At 36.2% G+C, this 22083-nt stretch overlaps 1 protein-coding gene across 1 annotated transcript; it reads right to left on the bottom strand.

The window, feature by feature from the left end:
• Nucleotides 1-1776: 1776 nt before the first annotated feature.
• LOC143235801 (uncharacterized) lies at nt 1777-17923 on the bottom strand. The gene is made up of 8 exons (XM_076473998.1): nt 17845-17923; nt 16313-16512; nt 14895-14997; nt 14083-14242; nt 11932-12025; nt 10152-10359; nt 9626-9721; nt 1777-1845 (listed from the first exon to the last, which is right to left on the bottom strand). The coding sequence occupies exons 3-8, from the start codon at nt 14994-14996 to the stop codon at nt 1777-1779; spliced, it is 729 nt and encodes a 242-aa protein (XP_076330113.1). The 5' UTR covers nt 14997; nt 16313-16512; nt 17845-17923.
• Between the last annotated feature and the right edge of the window lie 4160 nt (nt 17924-22083).

Raw genomic sequence — 22083 nt, 5'->3', positions numbered from 1 at the left:
AATATTATGTTGACAACACTGTATCACAATAAAGAAACAACAATATTATGTTGACAACACTGTATTACATTGAAGAAACAAAAATATTATGTTAGCAACACTGTGTCACAATGAAGAAACAACATTATGTTGACAACACTGTGTCACGATGAAGAAACAACAATATTATGTTGACAACACTGTATCACAATGAAGAAACAACAATATTATGTTGACAACAGTGTATCACAATGAAGAAACAACAATATTATGTTGACAACACTGTGTCACAATGAAGAAACAACATTACGTTGACAACAGTGTGTCACAATGAAGAAACAACAATATTATGTTGACAACACTGTATCACAATGAAGAAACAACAATATTATGTTGACAACACTGTATCACAATGAAGAAACAACATTACGTTGACAACAGTGTGTCACAATGAAGAAACAACATTATGTTGACAATACTGTATCACAATGAAGAAACAACAATATTATGTTGAGAACACTGTGTCATAATGAAGAAACACATTATGTTGACAACACTGTGTCACAATGAAGAAACACATTATGTTGACAACACTGTGTCACAATGAAGAAACAACATTACGTTGACAACAGTGTGTCACAATGAAGAAACAACAATATTATGTTGACAACACTGTATCACAATGAAGAAACAACAATATTATGTTGACAACACTGTGTCACAATGAAGAAACAACATTACGTTGACAACACTGTGTCGCAATGAAGAAACAACATTACGTTGACAACAGTGTATCACAACGAAGAAACAACAATATTATGTTGACAACACTGTGTCACAATGAAGAAACAACATTACGTTGACAACAGTGTCACAATGAAGAAACAACAAAATTATGTTGACAACACTGTATCACAATGAAGAAACAACAATATTATGTTGACAACACTGTGTTACAATAAAGAAACAACATTACGTTGACAACACTGTGTCACAATGAAGAAACAACATTACGTTGACAACAGTGTGTCACAATGAAGAAACAACATTACGTTGACAACACTGTATCACAATGAAGAAACAATAATATTATGTTGACAACACTGTATCACAATGAAGAAACAACATTATGTTGACAACACTGAGTCACAATGAAGAAACAACAACATTACGTTGACAACAGTGTGTCACAATGAAGAAACAACATTATGTCAAAATGAAACACAAACAAATAAACATTACTTTAATGTTAATAACAACGTATTTGTTTGTTTGTCGCTAAGCACGAAGTTATAGAACAGACTATCGAGAGTCGATATTTTTCGTTATAAGCCAACACTGATGAACTGCTGGGTGTGTGTAAATTAGAGCTACGCAGTAGAAGGACATTGATGTAAGATGTTCAAAGTGTATACAGTTATTATTTACCTACCAGTTTTACACTTGAGATATTTATATAAACATTTCAGATATTAAGGTTTATTTTGACCAGTGTAGTTCTACCCTGATAATTTCCCCGTATATGTGGGATTGTTACATACGGCTACAGAAAGGATGTCTGCTGGGAGAGCACCTTAATGGGGTAGAATAGGTTCTGTTTCGGAAAAGTCAACATCTGTTTAAGAACGTTGAGTTTCCGTCCATATTTTAATTAGAATTTATCGTTAGAACTTTCATTCTGTATTTATTTTAATTTCGCTAGTTTAACCTCCACATCTGGTGAAATAGAAAGTTAAATACTTGTTGTATAAAGATGGCAGATATCAGCATGTGGAATTCTTTATAATATGAATTAACTTACCAGTTCATCATCGTTATCAGAATGTCTTTCAAATCTCTTCCATACACCATAAATGGAAACAGTCCCTAGAAACAAGAAGAACTGACGATTATACAGAAACGAGACAAGTAAACGATAAATCAGATTGTGTTGTATTCAAAATGAAAGAGAGATGGCAATTAATGAACCTTAAAGTTTAGTGGTTAAAGCTGGAACTTGTATTGAATGTCGTTCTTTAACGGTTTATTTTTCAAGTAAAAGGACAAAGTCCAGGAAGTTCCATTTTTCTCTCACCTCTATAAAAGAATGAGTGAAAATGTTTTTATACGTTTCTTAGTTTCAGAATAGCATTTTTGATTTATGCACTTAGTACTTTGGTTTGGTTACAGTTGAGCGCAAGAGGTTACGTTTTCTCTGCCCACCACAGGTATTGAAACCTTGTTTTAAGCAGCTTGAGCTTGCAGACTTACCGCCGAATCGCTACAGGGCTATACGCTTAGAACGATGTGGTATTTTAACAAAATTCGCTATTTGCAGTCAAAACCAAAACTACTTTCAACCCACGTGGACGCGACGAACAGTGATACGGTGAACAAAACAATACAAGTAGTAAACACTTTTGGCGATAACAGCTGGTGGGTTGTCATAGAGTGGGTGTTAAAACAATGGAAGTAATAAAACTATGGCTATAACAGCTGGTGGGTGTCATAGATTTGTGGACAAAACAATAAAAGTAATAAATCTATGGCTTTTACAACTGGTGGGTGTCACAGAGGTGTGGACAAAACCATATAAGTAATAAAACTATGGCTACAACAGCTGGTGGGTGTCAGAGAAGTGTGGACAAAACCATATAAGTAATAAAACTGTGGCTATAACAGCTTGTGGGTGTCATAGAGGTGTGGACAAAACCATATAAGTAATAAAACTATGGCTATAACAGCTGGTGGATGTCATAGAGGGTAGACAAAACAATATAAGTAATAAAACTATGGTTATAACAGCTGGTGGGTGTCATAGAGGTGTGGACAAAACCATATAAGTAATAAAACTATGGCTATAACAGCTGGTGGGTGTCATAGAGGTGTGGACAAAACCATATAAGTAATAAAACTATGGCTATAACAGCTTGTGGGTGTCATAGAGGTGTGGACAAAACCATATAAGTAATAAAACTATGGCTATAACAGCTGGTGGATGTCATAGAGGGGTAGACAAAACAATATAACTAATAAAACTATGGTTATAACAGCTGGTGGGTGTCATAGAGGTGTGGACAAAACCATATAAGTAATAAAACTATGGCCATAACAGCTGGTGGGTGTCATAGAGGTGTGAACAAAACCATATAAGTAATAAAGCTATGGCTATAACAGCTAATGTATGTCATAGAGGTGTGGACAAAACAATATAAGTAACAAAGCTATGGCTATAACAGCTGGTGGATGTCATAGAGGTGTGTACAAAACCATATAAGTAACAAAGCTATGGCTATAACAGCTGGTGGGTGTCATAGAGGTGTGGACAAAACCATATAAGTCATAAAACTATGGCTATAACAGCTGGTGGATGTCATAGAGGTGTGGACAAAACCATATAAGTAATAATACTATGAGTATAACAGCTGGTGGGTGTCATAGAGGTGTGGACAAAACCATATAAGTAATAAAACTATGGGTATAACAGCTGGTGGGTGTCATAGAGGTTTGGACAAAACCATATAAGTAATAAAACTATGGGTATAACAGCTGGTGGATGTCATAGAGGTGTGTACAAAACCATATAAGTAATAAAGCTATGGCTATAACAGCTGGTGGGTGTCATAGAGGTGTGGACAAAACCATATAAGCCATAAAACTATAGCTATAACAGCTGGTGGATGTCATAGAGGTGTGGACAAAACCATATAAGTAACAAAACTATGGGTATAACAGCTGGTGGATGTCATAGAGGTGTGGACAAAACCATATAAGTAATAAAACTATGGCTATAACAGCTGGTGGATGTCATAGAGGTGTGGACAAAACCATATAAGTAATAAAACTATGGCTATAACAGCTGGTGGATGTCATAGAGGTGTGGACAAAACAAAATAAGTAATAAAACTATGGCTATAACCGCTGGTGGATGTCATAGAGGTGTGGACAAAACCATATAAGTAATAAAACTATGGCTATAACAGCTGGTGGGTGTCATAGAGGTGTGAACAAAACCATATAAGTAATAAAGCTATGGCTATAACAGCTAATGTATGTCATAGAGGTGTGGACAAAACAATATAAGTAATAAAACTATGGCTATAACAGCTTGTGGATGTCATAGAGGTGTGGACAAAACCATATAAGTAATAAAACTATGGCTATAACAGCTGGTGGGTGTCATAGAGGTGTGGACAAAACCATATAAGTAATAAAACTATGGCTATAACAGCTGGTGGATGTCATAGAGGTGTGGACAAAACCATATAAGTAATAAAACTATGGGTATAACAGCTGGTGGATGTCATAGAGGTGTGGACAAAACCATATAAGTAATAAAACTATGGCTATAACAGCTGGTGGGTGTCATAGAGGTGTGGACAAAACCATATAAGTAATAAAACTATGGCTATAACAGCTGGTGGATGTCATAGAGGTGTGGACAAAACCATATAAGTAATAAAACTATGGCTATAACAGCTGGTGGGTGTCATAGAGGTGTGGACAAAACCATATAAGTAATAAAACTATGGCTATAACAGCTGGTGGGTATCATAGAGGTGTGGACAAAATAATGGAAGTAATAAAACTATGGCTATAACAGCTGGTGGGTGTCATAGAGGTGTGGACAAAACCATATAAGTAATAAAACTATGGCTATAACAGCTGGTGGATGTCATAGAGGTGTGGACAAAACCATATAAGTAATAAAACTATGGCTATAACAGCTGGTGGATGTCATAGAGGTGTGGACAAAACAATATAAGTAATAAAACTATGGCTATAACAGCTGGTGGATGTCATAGAGGTGTGGACAAAACCATATAAGTAATAAAACTATGGCTATAACAGCTGGTGGATGTCATAGAGGTGTGGACAAAACAATATAAGTAATAAAACCATGGCTATAACAGCTGGTGGATGTCATAGAGGTGTGGACAAAACCATATAAGTAATAAAACTATGGCTATAACAGCTGGTGGATGTCATAGAGGTGTGGACAAAACAATATAAGTAATAAAACTATGGCTATAACAGCTGGTGGATGTCATAGAGGTGTGGACAAAACCATATAAGTAATAAAACTATGGCTATAACAGCTGGTGGATGTCATAGAGGTGTGGACAAAACCATATAAGTAATAAAACTATGGCTATAACAGCTGGTGGATGTCATAGAGGTGTGGACAAAACCATATAAGTAATAAAACTATGGCTATAACAGCTGGTGGATGTCATAGAGGTGTGGACAAAACCATATAAGTAATAAAACTATGGCTATAACAGCTGGTGGATGTCATAGAGGTGTGGACAAAACCATATAAGTAAAAAAACTATGGCTATAACAGCTGGTGGATGTCATAGAGGTGTGGACAAAACCATATAAGTAATAAAACTATGGCTATAACAGCTGGTGGGTGTCATAGAGGTGTGGACAAAACCATATAAGTAATAAAACTATGGCTATAACAGCTGGTGGATGTCATAGAGGTGTGGACAAAACCATATAAGTAATAAAACTATGGCTATAACAGCTGGTGGGTGTCATAGAGGTGTGGACAAAACCATATAAGTAATAAAACTATGGCTATAACAGCTGGTGGGTGTCATAGAGGTGTGAACAAAACCATATAAGTAATAAAACTATGGCTATAACAGCTGGTGGATGTCATAGAGGTGTGGACAAAACAATATAAGTAATAAAACTATGGCTATAACAGCTTGTGGATGTCATAGAGGTGTGTACAAAACCATATAAGTAATAAAGCTATGGCTATAACAGCTGGTGGGTGTCATAGAGGTGTGGACAAAACCATATAAGTCATAAAACTATGGCTATAACAGCTGGTGGATGTCATAGAGGTGTAGACAAAACCATATAATAATAAAACTATGGGTATAACAGCTGGTGGATGTCATAGAGGTGTGGACAAAACCATATAAGTAATAAAACTATCGCTATAACAACTGGTGGATGTCATAGAGGTGTGGACAAAACCATATAAGTAATAAAACCATGGCTATAACAGCTGGTGGGTGTCATAGAGGTGTGGACAAAACCATATAAGTAATAAAACTATGGCTATAACAGCTGGTGGATGTCATAGAGGTGTGGACAAAACCATATAAGTAATAAAACTATGGCTATAACAGCTGGTGGATGTCATAGAGGTGTGGACAAAACCATATAAGTCATAAAACTATGGCTATAACAGCTGGTGGATGTCATAGAGGTGTGGACAAAACCATATAAGTAATAAAACTATGGCTATAACAGCTGGTGGATGTCATAGAGGTGTGGACAAAACAATATAAGTAATAAAACTATGGCTATAACAGCTGGTGGATTTCATAGAGGTGTGGACAAAACCATATAAGTAATAAAACTATGGGTATAACAGCTGGTGGATGTCATAGAGGTGTGGACAAAACCATATAAGTAATAAAACTATGGCTATAACAGCTGGTGGGTGTCATAGAGGTGTGGACAAAACCATATAAGTAATAAAACTATGGCTATAACAGCTGGTGGGTGTCATAGAGATGTGAACAAAACCATATAAGTAATAAAGCTATGGCTATAACAGCTAATGGATGTCATAGAGGTGTGGACAAAACAATATAAGTAATAAAACTATGGCTATAACAGCTTGTGGATGTCATAGAGGTGTGTACAAAACCATATAAGTAATAAAGCTATGGCTATAACAGCTGGTGGATGTCATAGAGGTGTAGACAAAACCATATAAGCCATAAAACTATGGCTATAACAGCTAATGGGTGTCATAGAGGTGTGGACAAAATAATGGAAGTAATAAAACTATGGCTATAACAGCTGGTGGGTGTCATAGAGGTGTAGACAAAACCATATAAGCCATAAAACTATGGCTATAACAGCTGGTGGATGTCATAGAGGTGTGGACAAAACCATATAAGTAATAAAACTATGGGTATAACAGCTGGTGGATGTCATAGAGGTGTGGACAAAACCATATAAGTAATAAAACCATGGCTATAACAGCTGGTGGGTGTCATAGAGGTGTGGACAAAACCATATAAGTAATAAAACTATGGCTATAACAGCTGGTGGATGTCATAGAGGTGTGGACAAAACAATATAAGTAATAAAACTATGGCTATAACAGCTGGTGGATGTCATAGAGGTGTGGACAAAACCATATAAGTAATAAAACTATGGGTATAACAGCTGGTGGATGTCATAGAGGTGTGGACAAAACCATATAAGTAATAAAACTATGGGTATAACAGCTGGTGGATGTCATAGAGGTGTGGACAAAACCATATAAGTAATAAAACTATGGCTATAACAGCTGGTGGGTGTCATAGAGGTGTGGACAAAACCATATAAGTAATAAAACTATGGCTATAACAGCTGGTGGATGTCATAGAGGTGTGGACAAAACCATATAAGTAATAAAACTATGGGTATAACAGCTTGTGGATGTCATAGAGGTGTGGACAAAACCATATAAGTAATAAAACTATGGCTATAACAGCTGGTGGGTGTCATAGAGGTGTGGACAAAACCATATAATTAATAAAACTATGGGTATAACAGCTGGTGGATGTCATAGAGGTGTGGACAAAACCATATAAGTAATAAAACTATGGCTATAACAGCTGGTGGGTGTCATAGAGGTGTGGACACAAACCATATAAGTAATAAAACTATGGCTATAACAGCTAATGGGTGTCATAGAGGTGTGGACAAAATAATGGAAGTAATAAAACTATGGCTATAACAGCTGGTGGGTGTCATAGAGGTGTGGACAAAACCATATAAGTAATAAAACTATGGCTATAACAGCTGGTGGATGTCATAGAGGTGTGGACAAAACCATATAAGTAATAAAACTATGGCTATAACAGCTGGTGGATGTCATAGAGGTGTGGACAAAACAATATAAGTAGTAAAACTATGGCTATAACAGCTGGTGGATGTCATAGAGGTGTGGACAAAACCATATAAGTAATAAAAGTATGGCTATTACAGCTTGTGGATGTCATAGAGGTGTGGACAAAACAATAAAAGTAATAAATCTATGGCTATAACAGGCGGTGGGTGTCATAGAGGTGTGGACAAAACCATATAAGTAATAAAACTATGGCTATAACAGCTGGTGGATGTCATAGAGGTGTGGACAAAACAATATAAGTAATAAAACTATGGCTATAACAGCTGGTGGATGTCATAGAGGTGTGGACAAAACCATATAAGTAATAAAACTATGGGTATAACAGCTGGTGGATGTCATAGAGGTGTGGACAAAACCATATAAGTAATAAAACTATGGCTATAACAGCTGGTGGATGTCATAGAGGTGTGGACAAAACCATATAAGTAATAAAACTATGGCTATAACAGCTGGTGGGTGTCATAGAGGTGTGGACAAAACCATATAAGTAATAAAACTATGGCTATAACAGCTGATGGATGTCATAGAGGTGTGGACAAAACCATATAAGTAATAAAACTATGGGTATAACCGCTGGTGGATGTCATAGAGGTGTGGACAAAACCATATAAGTAATAAAACTATGGCTATAACAGCTGGTGGGTGTCATAGAGGTGTGGACACAACCATATAAGTAATAAAACTATGGCTATAACAGCTGGTGGGTGTCATAGAGGTGTGGACAAAATAATGGAAGTAATAAAACTATGGCTATAACAGCTGGTGGGTGTCATAGAGGTGTGGACAAAACCATATAAGTAATAAAACTATGGCTATAACAGCTGGTGGATGTCATAGAGGTGTGGACAAAACCATATAAGTAATAAAACTATGGCTATAACAGCTGGTGGATGTCATAGAGGTGTGGACAAAACAATATAAGTAGTAAAACTATGGCTATAACAGCTGGTGGATGTCATAGAGGTGTGGACAAAACCATATAAGTAATAAAAGTATGGCTATTACAGCTTGTGGATGTCACAGAGGTGTGGACAAAACAATAAAAGTAATAAATCTATGGCTATAACAGGCGGTGGGTGTCATAGAGGTGTGGACAAAACAATAAAAGTAATAAAAACAACTGGCTACAACAGCTGGTGGGTGGCATAGAAGTTTGGATAAACTGAAAAAAAACTGAAAAATACTGTCTCTTCTAACTGGTACATCCATTTGAGGTGGGACTTTTATATCTCTAATATCATAGCCGAAGTGCAACCTGGCCTGGCCTCGTGGTTACATAGCTCGATTAACAATCGAAGAATTTAACTCCCGTCATCAAACTACTCGCCTTTACAGCCGTGAGGGTGATAGAAACTTAGAACCAATCCCACTATTTTTTGTAAGGATGAACCATAAAGTTGGCGATGAGTGATATAGACTGATAGCCTTTATTAACCGATGTATCACCTCAACATTAGAAGTAGGGACAGCCAGCGCCATGTAGTAGCCTGGTGTGTAATTCAACAAATAGCCGCTCTGAATGTGAAACTTGAAGAATACAGTGTTTCGTAGTTTGTTTTGAAAAGAGGAACTATACCTCATGTGGTGTATACGGTGGTCCATAAGGGCCATTAACGAGTGCACGTAATCGTTTAAACATCACGAAAGGTTTTCACAGAAAGCAACTCTGTTGATAATTTTTTTATATAAAATCCGTTTCCTCTTACATCCACAACATCCGATATCTCTTACCTGGCCAACATTTAGGACAGCATTAAAAAACTCCAAGGCAACAAAGGGTCCAAACAAATGCGGGACGGCCAACTTCCATATACTTAGAGCCAAACTCTGAAATAAAACCATACAAGCACAAACGTGTAAGAAATAACATAATTATTTAGAAAGATAGCCGAAATTACGATAATTAAGTAATGATAAATCAATGTAGTTTTAAACAATAAACGTGATTTTATTTAAAACTAGCCTACAGTTTCAAATACATGATTCGAACCTCCTGAGAGAGTTATTTTCAAAAGTAACAAAATTTGTTTTATTAGGAAAAGTGAGAAAAATTGTGCTTTGAACTGTATTTTGTTTATGATTTTAAACAAGCGTTCAAGAAGAAATTTATGAAGACATAATTTTCATCTGTGACATTTAACATTTTAGTGGTTATATAACTAATCGTATCATTAACCAAGAGTCTGGTGTTATATCCTAGAGTACAATCAAATGATGGAAAGTCAATTAAAATTAAAACTCGTGTTGTAACACCTACTGCTGCCATGGATACACACTGAAGAACTATCAGGACTACAAGGTGTAATGTATCATCGGATTTAATGATGGCGGAACAAAAGTGTTTCGAAGTGAAAAAGTCGATATATGTAGCAGACATTTTCCGAAAAAATCCAGGAGTACCGTGCAACACCTCTGGTGGTTTGACATCAGGACAGTAGAGAAGGTTTACAGAGTTCTGTATTTTCCTTTTAAGATTCAACGGGAAAAAAAGTAAAGAAATACAACTGTTTAAGCAGGCTGGAGATAAAACATAAACATATCTGACAACACTTAAGGCACAATATTTTTATGTTTCAGCTTTAACTACTGACAGAAGGCGTTTATTTAGTTATTGGCAAGAGATCATGTCTTTAGTTAAACTATAGACAGAAAGTGTTTGTTTAGCTATTGCTCCCCGCTAGTACAGCGATAAGTCTACGGATTTAGAGTGCTAAAATAAGGGTTCGACTCCCCTCGGTGGACTCAGCAGATAGCCCGATGTGGCTTTACTATAAGAAGACACACACTCTAGCTACTAACAAGAGATCGTGTCTTTAGTTAAACTACTGAAAGTGTTTCTTTATCTATTGACAGGTGGCGTGTTTTAATTTTATTTATGGACAGAGGGCATGTCTTTATATCAACTATTAACAGAGGAATAAAGTTAGCTACTAATGAAAGTCAAGTCAATAAGGTCTGTTAACAGATGATAAAATCTTTCGGATTTTAGTTTTATATAAATGCAGTGTTGTTTGTTGTTGCTAACAAAACAACCCTTGATTTTTAAGTGATTTTATTTCACTAAATCTGACCGTCACCTTAGTTATAAGTAATTAGCTGGGGTACCTGTACCCTGAAAGGCTATCTTAGGACATGAAAAGTTGTTTCCTTTATATACATAATTTAAAAAACCCAAAATGCTCATAAAAACAGCAAACCACAAAATGTGAAACTGTAAATTTGAATGTATATCTTCATGGACCCAACAAATCTTCATACCAAATATGGCGAAGTTCAATCAACAGTGGCGAAGTAGTGGTAAAAAAACACACGTAAAAACCCGCAAAACTGAAAATTTTTATATATTTCCCTATAGCTCTAATGTGTCTCTATACCAGTTTTGGTGAAAATCCATCCACACCAAGTATAGTATTTATGTGGACATAGAACAAACAGTACAATTATATTTACATAGATGGCTCCAGTGCATTAGATGTGCGTATGATATATTCGTGACATCATATTTGCACCCTGAGAAAGGAAAACAATAAAGTTTTTCGTGACAGAAAACGGAGGTGAAACGAAGAAATCGTGACACCCTATTGCAAATCTACATGCACACAAGATAAAAATTTCGCAAAGTTGGGGGTTGTACATGGCGTGATGAAAATGTTTTTCCAGTATCATCCAAGCAAGAGTTCCATTATAGTATAATATAACAGCTAATCTTATAGTCGAAATACATTTGCACAAGAAAGTAATACATTATTTGTAAGGTAATTGTTACCTGTTAAAATATTATTTTCTGTCGTTGAAACTGATTTTCAACTCAACCTTTAAACAAATGTTTTTTTTTTATAAATATATAAACGAAACTGTCCCCACAGTGGACACAGCGCAGATAGCCAATTGTTGCGCTAAAACGACAATAATGGACGAAGTATTAACTTTATTAAACGATTAGCATTTTAAAGAAAATAGAATTATAAAGAAAGGTATTTGAATGTAACATTAAATATCAATACAAAATTATAAAAAATATAAATCAAGAAGCTTACTTGAAATATTCTGAGACAACCGCTCTATAGTTGTTAACTGACTTCGAAACTTCTGGTTTTGAAATCATTACGCCTGAAACTGGTTTCTCAATATCTGGGAAGAAAATATAGGAAAGAGGCAACTGTATCTAGCTATACAGAAATCACTTACCTTATCATCCTGTTGCAGAATTCACTACGAATCTCCAAAATAATACTAAAGAGTCACTGATGGACGTATTCTACACAGTCTCTAGCCTAAAATATTTCCGGCTAATAACAATAAAAATTGGGGCCTAAACCTCCCACAAAGCGTAACACGAATAGCTCATCGCTTATGTTAATATGCTTTAACAAAAAACACAGAAATACTGTATCGACCAAATAGGTTTATGCAGTGCTATCGCTTAATATTTGAACATTTTTGAGGTTCCTAGAAATTCTCCAAACATCAACTAAACCTACTTAAACCGGTCTCTATAATTTCTCTCTCTCACGTAATGATTGATCCTTTATTTGCCGAATTTTAAAACTGTAAAGCTGTATGGTGGTTATGAGTAAATATACATATAACAAAGGTTTGTTTTCTTTTATTCTAATCTGGTTTTCAGAAAAATGGTGAATGTTGTTGGCTAAGCCTAAATTACTAGTCAGCTGCAATAGCCAGGTTTCCATTCTATAACAGTGAACTATTTTGTAATGGTGCGTATTCTACGCCCGTGAAATTTTATGTTTCTTGGATATCACATTACCTGATCTGACAGATTAGAAAAAAGGCAGCTAATCAACATCACCCACCGCCAACGTTTGGACTATCCAACTGAAAACGGCCCGGCCTGGCCAGGTGGTTAAGGTACTCGACTCGTTATCTAATGGTCGCAGGTTCGAATCCTCGTCACACCAAACATGCTCGCCCTTTCAGCCATGGGGGCGTTATAAAGCTCGGTCAATCCCACTCTTCGTTGGTAAAAGAGTAGCCCAAGAGTTAGCGGTGGGTGGTGATGACTAGCTGCCTTCCCTCTAGTCTTACGCTGTTAAGTTAGGGACGGCTAGCGCAGATAGCCCTCGTGTAGCTTTGTGCGAAATTCAAAAAACGAACAATCTAATCGAATAGTAGGATCTGGCCGTTACTCTTATAACACACTCACGATTCCAAAGTATAGGGCGTGACTTTGAAGCAACAGGACGTAATCCATGAACCCTCGAATCTACAATTCGGCACTCCACACTGTCTTTTTCCAAGAAACATTGAATATTTTTTGTATTAGTTTGAAAATTATAAGAGTTTTATACAAACTTTAATATTAAGAAAATTGATGTTTTTTTTTAAAAACATTTTTTGACACAAGGACACAGAAACATGCGGTTAAAAATTAAACGAGAGAAAACTGATTTCGAGTTTCTCTTCAAAAGTGACAATTTAACCTTTGTGTTTTTCTTTACTTTTTTAAAGTATTTTAATTTGTAAGTCCGTAAACGTACCATTGACCCACAGGGAAGGGACATACATATACGTTATGTGAGTTGGCTTTCTTTTACGTTCTTTGGGCGTGTTCCTTTCGTAAGGGCACGGCATGGCCAAACTTGTTAAGGCGTGCGACTCGTAATCTGAGGGTCGCGGGTTCGCATCCCCGTCGCGCCAAACATGCTCGCCCTTTCAGCCGTGGGGGCGTTATAATGTGACGGTCAATCCCACTATTCGTTGGTAAAAGAGTAGGCCAAGAGTTAGCGGTGGGTGGTGATGACTAGCTGCCTTCCCTCTAGTCTTACACTGCTAAATTAGGGATGGCTAGCGCAGATAGCCCTCATGTAGCTTTCCGTGAAATTCATAAGGCAAAACAAATGAACAATAGTATTATAGAAAAACAAATTATATATACCTTTGTCGAATTTTTAAAAAAAATATGTCCGAGAAATGGATATTTTAATAAAAGCCCAAATTATATAGAACTGATTAAACTATTAGTTAATATGACCACAAACAGTTATAATACGTAGAATATTTATGTGTTCTATACATTACATAACACACATTATTAAAAGTAGCAATTTCATATTTCTCTACATGAGCAACAACTCACAATATATCTTGTTACAATTATCACAATATCTGTCAGTATAATATATTTTAATTTACATTAATAGTATTCGCATATTAATACATCTATTTACCTTTTTTGTCTTTATTTGTTGCTTTGTAAATGGTATTAATAGTTTCGTTATTGGTGTTGTTGTCGAAATTCTCTGGAGTTTCTTCGTGTCGATGGAACAAGATAAGACCCATAAATGTTATAAAGAGACACAAACTTTGATTAACAACCGAAACCAAAACCTGAAATGTACAATGAAACTGTTAATGTTCCTCATGGGGAATTAGAACAGTTATCTACGTTTCGTTATGGTACATCGTTACCAGCTGTAGAACAGTTCAGAAACAATTCATATTGTGACGTACAAATCAGTTTAAATTATTTAATATGTAAACTATTATAAACCAGATGTTATTGTGTAACATTGAGACAAGCAAACGGTTTTCACTCTACAAACGTCATTCACTGAATTCAAAACGGAGACAATACATAATATCAAAAATACTGTACTAACTCCAAAAAATAATGTTTGAGATAATTCCTGTTACCACTCCAAATCAGAGTTCATAAATTCCTGTTACCACTCCAAATCAGTGTCCATAAACTCATTCTAACGTTTCTAAAACACTGTTCACAAATTCCATTTTCCGAAAACAACTGTTTATAAATCAGTATCATTAATTTAACTATAGTGTTAATGAAGTCTTATTAAAACTCCAAGATCAATGTAGAAGTGGACAAAGTTTTAATCTGTGTGCTCAGTCCGCGCGTGCTATAAATGTACGTGGATCATCCAAGTAGGTGGAGAGTCTATTACATATTCACATTCAATACATATCTAAAACCCCTCTAAAGTAAAACAACATGTTATGACGTAATATCAGTAATACTTACCTCTAGTTTGCCGTATAAAAATATCGGTAAACCTTCATCAATCCAAGCTGAGTGGTACAGATTTCGGCCTATGAGTAACCCCACTGTTACTAGTGCTGGCATTCTATTTATCAAAGAAAATGAAAATAAATAACATTCTATACGCAAGATTCCATTTATAATAGTAAAACTTATAAAATAAAAAGTTACATTTTTAATGGAAATATATACTGTAGACATGTGTAGAAACTTTTAATGTTTTAACAACTGTAGACATGTGTAGAAACTTTTAATCTTTTAACAACTGTAGACATGTGTAGAAACTTTTAATGTTTTAACAACTGTAGACATGCGTAGAAACTTTTAATCTTTTAACAACTGCAGACATGCGTAGAAACTTTTAATCTTTTAACAAACACACAAAGAAGTTGACTGATAGCAAATACATAAACAGATAAATTATTTAACAACAAAACCGTTTTAATTTTCTTCGTAACACAGAAACTAAATAAAACCGTTATGAAAACGTATAACATTTGTTGTTCTTTATTGTTTGTGTGTCGCTTTACCACCAAATGACCAGTTGCGTAGCCATTATCACCAAGTATAGTTTAACCTGTCGTTTTAAACATTGTTACACTTTTGCTAAAGATAAGTTACTGATGTTTGTTTCAGTATCTTCATCGTAGTACCAAACATTCCACAAATAAACCTCCTAGAGGAAACTAATTCACAAATCATTAGTCGATCTCAAACAGCTAAAGACAAACCCAAAGTAACTTTAAAGAATATGCTTATTTGTACAAATACCAGTAACCTTTATAGTAACGGCCAGTGTGATTTTATCCATGCATATTAATACTTTTCGTTTTTTGCAACTTTCATCAGTTTTTGCTGTTGAATATGTGTTTGGAATTTTTATACTGATAAACTGTTTGAATCATACGAGAAAATAATTTATGATTTTATTGGACTTCGTAAGGAAATGTTTTACTCACAATAAGGTATTATTTTGTTCTATCTTATTGCTCATATGTTTACAAACTATTTCAAGCAACTTTCGAATTTAAATTACATAAGATGAAGAAATCAAGTGAGATGTTATTAGGATTATGGCCGAAAACGTCGTCAACAATGAGTGTACGAAATCCATAATTAAAAGTAGTCTCATGATTAATGTTTTAAATTTACAGTAAATTAATTTACTGTGCACGGTAGTTTTTTACAGAATATTACCTTCATTATTTTAAATATGTTACTTCCAAAAATATTTTAACACTGTTCTATCTGGACCTAGTGAGCTAAACTTTGATCAAAAATTTATAACAATTTCGAGGTGATAGAAATTAAAAATAAAGTTCTTAATATTAAAATAATGACTCTGAATACCTTTGTGATAATTGAATTTATCAATTTAGGGACTGTTATAGATAACTTACCCAAATCCGAATATTAGAAAAGAAATACCGAATTTCTCCGCAGAGCGACGCTGGTGCAAAACTATAACCACAGCGATGATAGCTGTCCATATTCTGGAGGTCAATTGCCCATAGGTTATCCAGGCAGACTGAAGATTGTTAAACCATTTCGAACTGCTTGTAAAAGTTGTCCAGAACAAAATTCCTGAACCAAGAATAACCTGTTAATTAATTAGAACCGTAATAAGACGAAAGAGAAATTATAATTATTTTTTTTAAAAACAGTAAACACAGCAGTTACTACCCAACAAAAAGGAAATATATAAACATAAGTAAAATGTCAAAAGCCAATAACAACCTGGTGGCAATGTCTAAAACTAATAAAATAACACCAAGCGCAGGAACCAAAGCTGTGAAAACTCCTAAAAAATTGGTTGAAAGCAATTATTGAAATCTATACAACTTTGAAACAACTGACACTTAAGTGTTACTTATTGTCTAGAAAATACTGCTTTCATTTTGATCGCGTAACTCATAATCAACCAGAAATGGGAGCCTACAATAACAACAATTTTATATTGCTATTGTTATCTTAGTGATTACTAAACCAGTTTTTACCAATGCTATTTAAACCATCTTATTTGTTAAATGTTAAGTGTCGCCATCTAGCCATTATTATTTAAACTATATATGATAAGAAACTTTTCTTTTTTGATTTTATTTATATACACTAATAATAATTTTTGTTTAAGAATTTCGCACAAAGCTACTCAAGGGCTATCTGGGCTAGCCGTCCCTAATTTAGCAGTGTAAGACTAGAGGGAAGGCAGCTAGTCATCACCACCCACCGCCAACTCTTGGGCTACTCTTTTACTAACGAATAGTGGGATTGACCCTCACTTTATAACGCCCCCACGCCTGAAAGGGCGAGCATGTTTGGCGCGAGGGGATGCGAACCCGCGACCCTCAGATTACGAGTCGCACGCCTTAACACGCTTGGCCATGCCGGGCCTACTAACAATAATAATGATAATACAATCCAACTGATATTTACCGATACGTAAAGATACACATCGACTGTTGTAACTCTAATCATATAAGACAACAATATCATCTAATTTCACTTTAATCACATGTGCTAAACATATAATATGGGTGTTGCTTTATTACCATACGTCTTAAGAACACCAACAGATTGCTGTTATTCTAATTTTAAGTCGTAAAAATACCATCTGCTGTTGTTGTTTTAATTTTACGCGGTAAGAACATCAGTTGTTGTTATTTTAATGTTACGTGATAAAACTATTAGCTAGTTATTGTTACTTTAATGTTACGTGATAAGACCACCAGCTAGTTATTGCTTCTTTAATGTTACGTAATAAGACCGCCAGCTACTTATTGCTACTTTAACGTTACGTGATAAGACCGCCAGCTACTTATTGTTACTTTAATGTTACGTGGTTAAACCACCAGCTATTGTCGTTATTTTAACGTCACGTGACGAGAATAAAACCAACAACCCAGGTATAGTTGCAGGACATCTCGTAACAAACCTGGCTGATGACCAAGGAGAAGACGTTTACGTGAGGTTGTTTCCTCCATCGGCTTCCAACAAGAAGAACCACAAGCACACAGGTCTAGAAACAAACAATATGAATAATTAACTAGCAATTTAGCCACAGGGGGAGTTCTAACTGTAACATAGAATAAGTTAACTAGAAATTTAGCCACAGGGGGAGTTCTAACTGTAACATAGAACTTCTTTGTGACGAGAAAACCACTTGAAATAAAAATGTATCGCAGAACGGCTGATATGGGTATTAACAAAAAGGTTAACCTGAAGATGACCTAGGAAGGTCAAAACGTTGTTCTCCGTTTATCAGTAGAAGTGTTAATACCCATATCAGCCATTCTGAGATACGGTAATGTAAAACATTTGCTGTTGGTTTGTTATATCAGGTTCTGGAGATAATCTGCTAAAGCAGATTTTAATAAGCGAACGATTAGCAAATATAATCATATACAGTTTTCATAATCATTAATTAAATAATTAAGATTTACTCTCACCTAAAGGAGGCGCGGTTTCCACAACTACGTGGAGCACTGTAAAACTGTCTCTAGATGTGACATTATGCACAGTCATGTGAAAAAATTAGGACATTCTATGAAAACCTGTGTATTTTTGTAAGAATTTTGGATAAATGGATATTTAATCTTAATTGTAACAATACTGAGAGGTTAAAGTAATATAACTAAACAATTAAAACTAAAGAAAAGACTTTTCAAAATCTTCTGTAAATGTGATTCTACAAAAATGCATATTCTAACTGAGGAAAAATTTAGGACACCCCCATATTTATTCCCACTTAAAATGGCTCAACTCACACACAGGTGTATCACACCAGGTGCACATGATTAGAAAATCTTTACTCAGCATTGTGAATGAGGCTTGCCCTATTTGAACCTCAGACATTTAGTTTGGTGTGCTCCTAGTTGTTGAAGTGAGAGTGAGCACCATGGTGAGAGCAAAAGAGCTGTCTGAGACCTTCAGAAAGAAAATTGTAACAGCTTATGAGTCTGGTAAGGGATTTAAAAAGATCTCAAAAGATTTTGAAATCAGCCATTCTACTGTCCGGAAAATAGTCAACAAGTGGAGGGCTTTCAAAACAACTGCCAACATGCCCAGGTCTGGTCGTCCAAGCAAGCTCACCCCGAGAGCAGACCGCAAGATGCTAAAAGAGGTCTCCAAAAACCCTAACATGTCATCACGGGACCTACAGCAGGCTCTGGCTACTGTTGATGTGAAAGTGCATGTCTCTACAATCAGAAAGAGACTGCACAAGTGTAACTGCATGGGAGGTGTGCAAGGAGGAAACATTTGTTCTCTAAGAGAAACATCAAGGCAAGACTGAAGTTTGCCAGAGTGAATGTAGACAAAGACCAGGACTTCTGGAATAATGTTCTTTGGACATATCAGTCCAAAATTGAATTATTTGGACAACAGAACAGAGAACATGTTTGGTGTAAACCAAATACAGCATTCCAGGAAAAGAACCTCATACCAACTGTGAAGCATGGAGGTGGAAGTGTCATGGTTTGGGGCTGCTTTGCTGCAGCAGGGCCTGGACAGCTCACAATCATAGAATCCACCATGAATTCTACTGTGTATCAGAGGGTGCTTGAGGATCATGTGAGACCATCTGTAAGAAAATTAAAGCTGAAGCGGAACTGGACCCTGCAACACGACAATGACCCGAAACATACCAGTAAATCCACCAAGGACTGGCTGAAAACTAAGAAATGGAGAGTCCTGGAATGGCCGAGTCAAAGCCTAGATCTCAATCCCATTGAGATGCTGTGGGGTAACTTGAAACGGGCTGTACATTGCAAGAAACCCCTCAAACATCTCACAGCTGAAATAATTCTGCATTGAGGGTGGAGCAAACTTTCTTCCGACCGATGTCAGAGACTGGTAGATGGATACAAGAAGCGTCTCACTGCAGTTATTTCAGCCAAAGGGGGTAACACTAGCTATTAGAGGGTAGGGTGTCCTAACTTTTTTCCCAGTTAGGATATGTATTTTTGTAGAATTACATTTACAGAAGATCTTGAAAAGTCTTTTCTTCAGTTTTCATTGTTTAGTTATATTCCTGTAATCTCTCAGAATTGTTAAAATTGAGATTAAATATCTATATATCCAAAATATTACAAAATGCACAGGCTTTCATAGGGTGTCCTAACTTTTTCACATGACTGTAGGTATATGAATTCAACGAGATACTTGTTTCAAATCGTTAAGTCCTGCTCCTAGAACTGATTCACTGTACCTCGGGATTGTAAGAAGCGGAAACTACGAACAGAAATGTCTCGACGTTTGCACCGAGTCAGAGGTCACATTCTTTGGTATTAAAGATACAGTAGAAAACACTAAAATACTAGTGGTATTTGTGACTCCTAGGACACTGTGACTGCCAGCAACACACACACACAGCAAACTATACAGAATGTTCCAAGTATAAATACTTCAAAACACGTATCTTAAACACGTAAGCTAACGTAAATCAAACAAACATACCAGTCCCTATCTGAGACAGCGGTAAGTCTACGGATTTATAACGATAAAATAAGGGTTCGATTCCCTCTGGGCATAGCAGATAGCCTGATATGGCTTCACTATGAGAAAAAAACAACACACACAGACAGGTGGTTAAGGTGATCGACTCGTAGTTTGAGGGTCGCGGGTTCGAATCCATCTACACCAAACATGCTCGTCCTTTCAGCCTTAGGGACGTTATAATGTTCGGTCAGTCCCACTATTCGTTGGTAAGAGAGTAGCCCAAGAGTTGGCGGTGGGTAGTGATGACTAGTTGCCTTCCCTCTAGTCTTACATTGGTAAATTAGGGACGGCTAACGCAGATAGCCCTCTGTAGCTTTGCGCGAGATTTAAAACTAACAAACACAACACACAGTACGGAAATAGGCACATCCTTGTTACTACGTCACAACGAACAGAGAACACAAAAACTTACGCCTACTCAGAAACAACAAAAAACAGAATAATGAAACTCACAAACAAACGAAGAAAACACAGCCACAGTGAACATCGCACAACAACCACAAGAGAAAAACAGTCGAGAAGACGCATCAAACCCAGTCACTGAAGTTGTCAGAGGAACTATTTGTGAGTTTTTACACAATATCAACAGGACAGCAACACATGAACACTGCCAAACACTAATTCTTACATAACAAAACACTTTGTAACAGAGTTTTTACTTTTTCTTGTTCCTGGGCAGAAAGTGTTATTCCCCACTTGCTTATGCCTAAAGTAAATGGAATCTATTTTTTTCTCTTCAAACTTTGCTTTTGCGACCTGGGTAATGATATTTTCAAATTTACTTGTTTTCCAGAACATTCCAGGTAGATTCAGTGCAGAGTAGCTGATATAAAAATTTCAAGAACTTTCTAGAATGTTTCAGAACTTACAAAGAAGTTTCTAGAATAAGTATCCGTCTCTTCCCCTGGCTCATTTGGTGTATCTCAGAGAGGAATACAACAGTATCAAGACCTTGTTAGAAGTCTTAAAGCATGATGAGTATGGCTGGGAGGTTATAGGAGACTTCAAAATGGTGACATTCCTGATGGGTCTCCAAGGAGGCTTTTACCAAGTTTCCCTGTTATCTTTACCTTTGAAACAGCAGGGACACTGCAGAGCACTACAACACTAAGTACTGTCCATAATGGCCCGAGTTCTCTGGGGCGGCACAATGTTAAGTGTGAACCACTAGTGGACCTCCAAAAGGTGTTGTTCCAACCATTGCACATAAAATTGGTCTTATGAAATAATTTGTTACAGCTCTTGATAAAAAAGTCTGCAGCCTTCAAGTACCTTCTGAGACTTCTTCCTAAGCTGACTAAGACAAAGTGCAAAGCTGGTGTCTTTGTTGGACCACAAATAAAGAAGATCCTGGAGTGTAAAGAATTCCCAAGAAGCTAAGTAGGAAGAAGAAAAAGTTTGGGCAGCTTTTAGCAGTGGTTTAGGGCTTCTGGGCAATCACAAGGCCGAAAATCATTTGGAACTGGTTGATGGTCTGGTGAAGAAATACGGCAAAATGGGCTGCAGGATGTCCCTGAAAGTCCATATCCTTGACGTTCATCTTGATAAATGCAAGGAAAACATGGGAGCATACTCAGAGGAGATAGGCGAGCGCTTCCACCAAGATACATACTGGATCTTTGAACGTCGCTACCAAGGAGCAAAAAGCAACGAAAACTTAATGGGAGACTATATT

This window comes from Tachypleus tridentatus, chromosome 12 (assembly GCF_004210375.1).
Source record: "Tachypleus tridentatus isolate NWPU-2018 chromosome 12, ASM421037v1, whole genome shotgun sequence".
Lineage (NCBI taxonomy): Eukaryota > Metazoa > Arthropoda > Merostomata > Xiphosura > Limulidae > Tachypleus > Tachypleus tridentatus.
This window is presented reverse-complemented; position numbering and strand designations above follow the sequence as displayed.

Coding starts and splice junctions, on each gene's coding strand:
- LOC143235801 (XM_076473998.1), bottom strand. CDS start 14,996: ATGCCAGCACTAGTAACAGTGGGGTTACTCATAGGCCGAAATCTGTAC. Junction 14,243..14,894: donor TTTTATACGGCAAACTAGAG/GTAAGTATTACT, acceptor TGTACATTTCAG/GTTTTGGTTTCGGTTGTTAA. Junction 1,846..9,625: donor CTGTCCTAAATGTTGGCCAG/GTAAGAGATATC, acceptor TCTTGTTTCTAG/GGACTGTTTCCATTTATGGT.